The sequence below is a fragment of the Telopea speciosissima genome, chromosome 11 (assembly GCF_018873765.1).
Source record: "Telopea speciosissima isolate NSW1024214 ecotype Mountain lineage chromosome 11, Tspe_v1, whole genome shotgun sequence".
NCBI lineage: Eukaryota > Viridiplantae > Streptophyta > Magnoliopsida > Proteales > Proteaceae > Telopea > Telopea speciosissima.
The window spans coordinates 21,313,916-21,323,924 of NC_057926.1; the positions used below are offsets into that span (position 1 = coordinate 21,313,916).

The following is a 10,009-nucleotide window of genomic DNA, read 5'->3' on the forward strand; positions in this document are numbered from 1 at the left end:
GCCAAGTTCAGTAAATGTGCATTTTGGCTTCACCAAATTGGATTCCTGGGCCACATCGTCGCCAAGGACGACATTAAAGTTGACCCAGACAAGGTGAAAGCCGTTCTCGAGTGTGAAACTCTGAAAAGTGCCACTGAGATCCAAAGTTTCTTGGGATTGGCTGGATATTACTGTCGATTTATTAAAAATTTCTCATGCATTTCGGCACCCATGACAAAGCTAACGAAGAAGGGCACAAAGTTTGAATGGAATGAAGCATGCGACAAAAGCTTTCAAGAATTAAGAAACCGATTGGTGACAACTCCAGTTTTGACCATTCTGGATGGCACTGGAGGAATGATAGTATGCACTAACGCATCTAGGATGGGATTGGGTGGCATCTTAATGCAGAAGGATAAAGTGGTCGCCTATGCCTCAAGACAACTGAAGGAACACGAAAAGAATTACCTCACTCATGACTTAAAGTTGGCAGCGGTAGCCTTTGCGCTAAAGATATGGGGACATTACCTATACGGTGAAAATAGTAAAATCTTCAGCGAACACAAAGTTTGAAGTACTTCTTCACCCAGAAGGAGCTGAATACAAGACAAAGGCGGTGGTTAGAATTGGTGAAGGATTATGACTGTGAGATCCAGTACCACCCTGGCAAGGCCAACATTGTAGCGGATGCATTAAGCAGGAAATCTCAGATTGCATCTCTCGCTTCCTTGGTCATAAGTGAACAGTTGTTAGAAGAAGCTCAAAAGTTTGAACTAAAACCCGTGACCGAAGGAATGGCTATACAACTAGCAGCTATGCATTTACAGCCGTCGATACTAGAGGAGGTAATTGCGAAGCAACCATTGGACCCCGAGTTGGCCAAAATAATTTGGGAAGTGCAACAGGAAGTCCATAAGGATCAAGATGTTTCACTGACCTAAGATGGGGTATTGAAGTTTTGAGACAGGTTGTGCGTGCCTGATGATTATGATATCCAAGATAGAATTCTTAAAGAGGCACACAACTCACCCTATTCAATCCATCCTGGAATCACGAAGATGTGCAAGGATCTGAAGAAATATTATTGGTGGATTGGGATGAAGAGAGCATAGCGATATACGTGTCTAAGTGCCTCACCTATCAGCAAATAAAAGTAGAGAGACACCGACCGTATAGATTGTTGCAGCCACTCCCTATACTTGAAGGGAAGTGGGAAAGAATTACCATGGACTTCGTGACAAATCTGCCCAACACCAGGAAGGGGATGAATGCAATTTGGGTAATTGTGGACGGACTGACAAAGGCAGTTCACTTCATACCAATCAAAATAAGTTATTCAATGGAGAAGCTTGCCCAACTGTAAATAGAAAATATAGTCCGCTTACATGGTGTGCCTGTCAGTATTGTATCTGGTAGGGATCCTCGATTTACCTCAAGGTTTTGGAAAAGTTTACAAAAGGCACTAGGATCTCAGCTAAATCTTAGTACGGCTTTCCTTCCGCAGATAAACGGACAATCCGAAAGAACTATCCAGACTCTGGAAGACATGCTCAGAGCCTGTGTCTTGGAAATGAACGACAGTTGGGATGCCTACATACCCCTGGTGGAATTTACATACAACAACAGTCATCATTCCACCATCGGCATGGCACCGTTTGAAGCTCTCTATGGTCGAAAGTGCTGAACCCCATTACATTGGGATGAGGTTGGAGAACGGAAATATCTCGGGCCGAAGATGACACAAGAAACCTGTGATAAGGTGGACATTACTAAAGAGAAAATCAAGGCGGCCCAACCATGACAAAAAAGTTACGCCAATAATAGAAGGAAGGACATCGAATTTGATGTTGAAGAAAAGGTATTCCTCCAGGTGTCTCCAATAAAGGGATTGCTACGTTTCAACAAGAAGGGCAAGCTGAGCCCAAGATTCATTGGTCCATATAAAATTCTCAACAAAGTGGGACCCATAGCATACCGACTGGCATTACCACCATCTTTACAAGGCGTCCACGATGTTTTCCATGTGTCGATGCTAAGAAAATACATCCACAACCCGACACATGTACTCAAAACTGAACATGAACAGTTGGACATGGATATGACCTATGAAGAGCAACCTACGGAGATATTGGATAGAAAAGAGCATAATCTCCGTAACCGTGCAATTGCCTTTGTAAAGGTTCGATGGGGGGGAACAATCCCATAGAAGATGCTTCATGGGAACGTGAAGAAGAAATGAAAGAAAAATATCCCCAACTCTTTGAGCTACAAGGTAAGCAAATTTCGAGGACAAAATTTTTGTAAGGTGGGGAGAAATGTTAAACCTGCCCCTGACTGACTGGAATTTTGATTGAAGGACAGGAACCCCTGACATGGCACCCAAGCACACTGTGGAGTATCACTTCAGTGATTGGATTTAATGGAGAACCCCCGAGGATGTCCTCCTACATACCTATCAGAAGATGGATAGCAGATCCATGCAGTTACACTGCCCACAGCATAATGTATTGCTTAGACTCCAGGTACTCTCTCTCCTCTCCATGAATGTGGGTCCCACCCCTAAAAATAAGTGCAAATGACCATGAGTGGCATGTGGGTGCAAAGCCTTAACCCTAGGTCAAACCCCTATGCAAACCCAAGGAGAAACAGCCTTGCTATAATCTCTAGGCGATGCAGACATCACCCAGAGACATCGCCCAGAGTGGAAAATATAATATTTTAATGCATAGATGTGTGGGGACCACCCATATTGGACATGGGCACCCTCCACAGAGTGAGGGGAGTCTGGGGGACAACCTCATACCCTTGGACCCCTGTGGACCCCACCAGAGAGCCCAGAATGGCTGAAAAGCAGCTTAAAAATGCATTTTCAAAAGGGGCCTAGGCAGCCAAACAGGCCTCAGTATGAGGCTGGCCTATAAATAGGAGTGCCTTAGGCTCATTTTAGAACCTTAGACACTGTTGAAACCGTGGAGAGAAGGAGAAGAAAGAAAAGAAAGAAAAGAGAGAAAAGAGAAGGAGAAGAAGGAGAAGGTCTCACCTTGGATTAAATCTACTACCAGACTTGCTGTAAGGTATAAGGACCATGCTTCTCATACTGCTATGTTGTTGTTCTCTACTCATTTCCATAAATCTCTGATGTTTAAAGCCCTTCTGGCCATTGGCAGCCCAGAACAGGTGGGGACTACCATGGACCATCTCAGATGCAACACGCAAACATGATGCATGGAGGATTTGAGCATTTTAATCATGTTTTAATGGCTATTCTACACCTAAGGCCGAAACCCAAGTCTGCACCAGACTGCACTACACTGTTACACCAAGAACAGGCAGTCTAGGCTCAGATTTGTGTGCCCTAGCTGCATGCAGCCTAGCCGTGGGTTGTAACAGCCTTAGATTATAGTGTTATAAGTGAAACAAGCCTTGCATGCTGCCAAATCCTTGGTTTACAGCTGAAGCTATGTTGGGTTACTATTTACTGGGCTGTCTGGACAGCTCCAGGTACCCAAGTGGTGGACCTAGGTGAAAATCCATGAAGTCTAGTGCAAAGTACACCCCAGGGGGTCCATGATGGCCTAACATGCATGGGGGAATGATAAGGGCACTGTCTATAGTGCAAAACCTAGGAATCAGCCTGTTCACATTCTAAACAGGCTCTGGGTGATGCATCCAACGCTCAGAGACATCGGCCAGGGAATGAAAATTGACAATTTTGCTGATCTAACTTCGGGATCTTTACCCATGGACCATAAATCAGAGTAGGGAGGTGGTAAATGACCAAGATATCCCTCCCCACATCTGTCCAAAAATATGAATACCTTGGGTACCCAAGTGGGCCCCGTATGGGATGGAAACCCTGTCTGTGTTGGTTTTGCAGTACTGCTAAGTTGGAATCAGTGTTATGAGGTTATTAGGACCTAGAGTCATGTACTACTATGGTAAATGACCATTCTACCCCTAGGCCACAATCTCTAGATGATGCACCAGGACATAGGCCTAAGGCCCAGTGCAAGGCCCAGAGAATTCCAAGTGATGTTCAATTGTGCACCGAGTCAACCTAGTAAGCTCAGATCAACCCTAGGACATCCAAAAATAGTTTGGAATATTAAATGACATATTTTTTATTTATATCTAGGGTTTGACCCGCGCTCGAGGCCTACTGCCAGACTGTAGCCGGAATTGAAACTACATCTGAATTCATAGAACTAGACCCAGGTGAGTGAAATATTATTGTGTATGTACGTGTAACAATATTATTATGCTGGCAATTAAATTATTTAATTATAATGTTGTGTTACTTAATCAAATACAATTTTCATAATTATTACACATCTTGTGACTGTTGATCAACTCTGCTTGAATATATCCTGATGAATGTGATTGTTAGACTAGATGCCGTAGCCGGATTAGAAATGAGGCCTGTGGTAGCCCGTATTATGGGATATGATTGACACCGCCCTACTCATACGATGCCATATAGACATGGGGTTAGAGATTCATCACCCGTGCTATGCACTCTTGCCAATAGGGGTTAAGGTGTTGGATGACTATAAGGACTACCGTAAAACCTCGGGCGTTTACGCCGAGAAGCCTCAGCTCAGCTGGGATGCCCTAGGATAAATATGCCAGGAACCCTGGAGCAACATGTTTGGGAACCACCAATAGGTGAATCTTGGCTATATGCCAAACAAAGTTTATGCACCGAAAAGGTGAATTGACATTAAGTCGGTTACCTCACAAGTTTAATCTAGAGGGCCGATCGAGCTGACCTGGGCAAGGAGATGCTGGAGCTGGCTGGTTCTCTCCGACAACTCAATGGGTGTATCTCGGGAACGGGTAACCAAGCCCGCACTAGGGATACATGTATTGGGGATTGCAGTAGCACAGACCTGCCTTAGCTATATTGTTAGGTGGCTAATAAATAATCTGGACTTGCATATCATGTAAGATCATGTGGATTGTGATTGCATATGCATGCATGATGATATGTTTCACTCACGAGCTCAGTGGGGCTCACACTTTGTTATATATGTTTTTCTTTCTAGATGATTGTGCAGATCGATGCCACTGTGACATGGAGGCTCATTATGAGGCGGAGAGCCCTTATGGTTATGATGATATTGGTGTGGACCCCGACGGAGGTCGTACTGATGATGCAAGCGTTCTCAATGGTTATTGATGAAGACCAGTGAGGGCGCTCTTGATGCTTTTGTTTTGGGGACTCCTTTTTTATTTTTGTTAGGAGTTTATCCCCATTTTTGTTTCTGTTTTAGTTTCTCCTTTTCTTTTTGGGGTTGAATTGTCTCGCCCTGTATATAGTTACTTTTACCTCAGCTTATGTATATGTCAGTTCTTACTGCTCTGCGTGTGGGTGTAATGGGGAATGGAACAAGTCTTTACTATGTAACAATATCTCAATCATTTCCAGTATCGCTATGCTTTGTCTTTCTTCTTATAATTGTAGAATACTGACAACACTCTGATATTATTAGTAATAATGCTTTGGATGTGTGTCCGTGAGTGTATTAACTGCTTCTAGATCCATGGGATTCGGCGGATTGCCTTTATGCAATTCGGGTCACCTACCTAATCCTCCCAGTGGGTGGTTTGGGGTGTGACACTCATGTATTACTACCAAATGTAGGAAGGGATTGACATGTATCACTGACACCCTTTGCCTGAGGGAACCCTGTCATTGTAAAGTGTGATCGCATTCTTTGGTTTATCAATGACTAAGACTCAAATGAGTCAAAGTCGAAGTTTTGGGAATGCGTGAACACTTTGTGAGTGAAGGAGTTACTCAAGATGGTCACCACTGTCCGATTGGGGAACACCAAGATTAAGACTGTCAGTGTATGGTCGGATTGGAATTTGGATCCATTGTCGTTTTGGAAATGGTTTTTGCAAAAATCTAATTTACATAAAATAATACATTATATATGATTATTTGAACAAAGTATTTTATCGAGTTTTGCGGGACCCAATCAGATGCACAGACTCTCTTATATGGACATGTACTATGGATTGGGGTTTGGTAGTACATGTGTACATGCCCTAGATTCCATAATGATGGTGTTGATTAGTGGGGGGTTGTATATGATAAATTGTTATCATATAGGGAGTTATTTGGAATTTGCTATTTTAATTAGTTCTTTATTTAATTAATAGATATGGTGCTAATTATAATTATCCATAAATATTAAATAAAGTAACTAATTAATACTTTCCCTATTAGATTCTGCTTCTTCACCTTTTTGAAGCACTTTGAATTTAAACAAAACTGCTAAACTGAGAGAAAGAGAGGCAGACTCTCACTTGGATTAAATCTAATCCAATCAAGGTTTTTAGAAAACCCTAGGCCTATTTCCAGGGGACCAGAAACACAAAGAGGGGCAGTGGTCTGTGTTTTCATCCTGGCCTCCTCTCCTGCGTTTTGGTCACTCTCTCTCCCTCTTGTGATCTCTTTCCTTCTTCTTCTAGTTTCTCTCATCTGTGTTTGAGAGTTAGGGTTTGTGAAACCCTAGATCTGTGCTGAAGAATTCAAGAGCATCTGAGATTTGCTTGAAGAACCTTAGTAGCACCATTGGAGGTTCAGATCTGCTTGCTTGAAGGGCTCACTGGAGGAAGAACCATTGTCTATTGGAGGAGCAACAGTTGAGGCTCACCAGGTTAGCAGCTGGGTCAGCCCATGGTGTCCCATTTTAATTTTAGGGTTTCCCATGGTTGCCCATGGGAACCCTGGTGCATCCCTGTTAGGGTTTCTCCTTCCCTGTTGTGTCCCATGCAATTATAGAATGCAATAGGGATGGAGAAAAGCATCTCTAATCCATCACATGGCAAGAGGGATCCATCCCATACTCGAATGCGCAGCGGAAATAAATCGATTCGAGTTTCTTTTGCATCCCATAAATATTAATAATTTATAACAAGTAAATAATGAGTTTTACTATTTTAACTTAAACCAAACAAGGCCTAAGGGCTAATAGGTCTTATAAGACTTGGGCCTAACCCAAACATGACCTAACTAACTAAATGGACCTAATGGGTTATGACTTGGGCCAAACATGCCTAAGACCCAAACTAAAACCCATTTAAAGCCTAAGGGGATTAATTATGTTCTAAGGACACCTAACCAAACATGACTTAGGCCCTTCTATCCCTTAAAAGATAATCCTAAATTCCTACTCCCTTATCTCTCCCCCTCCCAAGCAAACCGTGGAGGAGAAGAGACAAGGAAAGAAGGAGAAGAAGGAGGGAAGAAGAAGAAGTAGAAGTAGGAGAGGAATAGGAAGGGAAGGGAAGAGGATGGAAGCTATACCAAGATGGCTGGCTGCCCCACATCTTCGGAAATTGGAGCTCCTCCCACCAAGGTAAGACCTCAAACTTGGTACTTCTCCATTCCCATTTTCTACTTTTATAGATTCCTTGAGCTTGAGCTAACCTAGGGTTCTATTTGAGACTCAAGGTGATGCTTAGTCCTTAATGGGAGCTCTAATGGTGCTGACCTAGCTTTAGAAATGGTTCGTATGAGCTGCATTTGCAGCCATTATTGCTGAACCTTTGGTTCTAAGCTATAAAACCCCACCCTTGGACCAATTTGAGACCAAACCCTTGTATGATCTTGGATCCATGAGATAAGCCTAGGTTCGAGTGACCCTATGGAGACCTAGACACCCCATCCATGTCCCTGAGTGCAAGTGGTACCCCAAGCTTCAAGCTGGAGAAGAAGCCCTATGAAATCTTGAAAAGGATTTTCGACGGACGCACGACCGGATCCACCAGTCGTGGTATTGTCCATTTTTCCACCCAGTGTAATCCTTGTGATTTGACCCTAATGGATGAAGGAACAGATTCAATCTGTTGCCTCCGCCCATGGGTCAATTCACTCTTAGGTATGTCTCAGAGATCGAACGGATGCAGGGGCGGATTAAGATGGCACAACCACCTGTGGGTCTGCTCGCTCTCGGATGTGTCTTAGAAACCGAACGGATGCACGATCGGATCCAAGTAAGATGTTTCATCCATGGATCCGTCCCTTGTGTTTTGACCTTTTGGCCTAAACGGAGTCAGGGACGAACTCACCCTGCTGCTTCCGTCCGTAAGTCCGCTCGTGCTTTCTTGGTTGAAACTTGATTCTAACCTTGGGGCCCTAGCATGGGACCCTTCTATACATGCTTTAATGACTACTTTTGTATGTTTAGGCTACCCAACTCGATGGATAGGTGGTGCACCGGTGAGATTCATGTCAACCACGCCGGGTGACACCCGAGTTAGGTGAGTGGGTTTTGGGTGACTTTGTTGGGTTTGAATATATAAATTTAGCAATCTTAAGCATCCTATTATATAATTATAAGCATTGTGCGTATTGCATTATTTATCTCAATTGTGAACTATTATGAATGTGATATTATTCTCACCATTGTATCGGGCTATGGTGCTGGGTGTGCCGGTACTAGAACCCCAATTTATTTAATTATAAAAACTGTTATATGCCATCCTGATCTGTATGTGCCATGCCGTGCCGTGCTGGTACCTGGGAATTAGATGGAATGGGACGTTGATGCACCCGAAATACCTCTCGGGACGATAAGACTTGCATATAGTATATCTGTAGCTAGGATGCCTGTTCCCTTATGCTACGACCCTTGCCAACTGGGGTTTATGTGTTGGATAGTCTGAGCACCTGTGGTCTGTGGAGGTAGAAGAGGCCAGGACAGGGGTAGTGACGGCTTTCGGGGTCTGCCACTAGGTGACCGGATGGTTTCTACCGGCATAGGCTCCCGTATGATAATTGAGGTTTCACTGGGGCGATAAGTTAAGAGACCCTCAACGTCTCCCGAGTTATCACAGTAGCATACACTTGACCGATAGGATTGTGTGTTAGGTGAAAAATGAATCTAACATTAGCATACATCATTCTGCTTGCAATTGTTTATGTGTATGTGTGTGCATTCCCCTTTGCTCCCTCACTAGCTAGTGTAGCTAACCCCATTGCGCAACCCCCTTTTAGTTGATATGCAAGTACTACTCTTGATGAGCACCGTTGGATGCGAATCAAGCGGAGTCGGTTGCTGTGACTTGGATGTAGATGTACACCCAAGAATGGTGCCTTAGTGGTAATTAATTATTATTTAATTTTTGTATTCATCCACAATCATGTATAAACTATGTTTGTTTATAAGGAAAGATTGAATGGTTACAATTATGGAAAGTGTACTATGTGTTATCATTAGAGAACCGATGCTCTATAATTTCACATGATTTTAATTTAGTTTTGCTTCTGCTAACTCTGTGATTGGAACGATTTATTCCATTTGGGTATGTACCTTGCTGTTATCACGATTGATAACAGGGTGGACTGTGGCTCGGAACACTGTATCTGTGATCCTGGTAGGTATTGGGATGACACTGGTTGTCCCAGTCACCCCCTATATAATGTGAAATATCTTCATTGGGATGGGGGCATAACACGCTAACCACCTTCGCTTTGTGTTGCAGCGCTTGAGAGAAAAGCAGTTGTATGCTATGTTCAGCAAGAGCGACTTCTGGTTACAGCAAGTGGCTTTCTTGGGCCATTTGGTTTCTGTGAAGGGTATTGAAGTTGACTCGGGCAAGGACTGGGAGACACCCAAGAATGTAGCAGATATTCACAGTTTTCTTGGTTTGGCCAGCAATTATAGGAGATTTATCGAGAATTTTTCCGAGAGCTCTGCCCCTATGACTCGACTGACGCAGAAGGGAGTGAAGTTCGAGTGGTCAGATGACTGTGAGAGGAACTTCCAGGAATTGAAGCAGTGGTTGATTTAGGCTCCGGTCCTTGCCATTCCAAATGGTACTAGAGGGAAGGTAGTTTACTATGATGCTTCAAAGATGGCCTCGGTTGTGTTTTGATGAGAATGAAAAAGTTGTAGCCTATGCTTCTTGTCAGCTGAAGGATTATGAAAGGAATTACCCAACTCATGACTTAGAGTTGGATGTTGTGGTCTTTGCCCTGAAGATCTGGAGACACTACCTGTATGGAGAGAAGAGT

General features: G+C 43.5%; 1 protein-coding gene across 1 annotated transcript; it reads left to right on the plus strand.

The window, feature by feature from the left end:
• The first annotated feature begins 7,301 nt into the window (after positions 1-7,301).
• Positions 7,302-9,786, plus strand: LOC122644865 (uncharacterized mitochondrial protein AtMg00860-like). Its single transcript, XM_043838240.1, has 2 exons — positions 7,302-7,349; positions 9,478-9,786. Exons 1-2 carry the CDS (start codon positions 7,302-7,304, stop codon positions 9,784-9,786), a joined length of 357 nt encoding a protein of 118 aa, XP_043694175.1.
• The last annotated feature ends 223 nt before the right edge of the window (positions 9,787-10,009 follow it).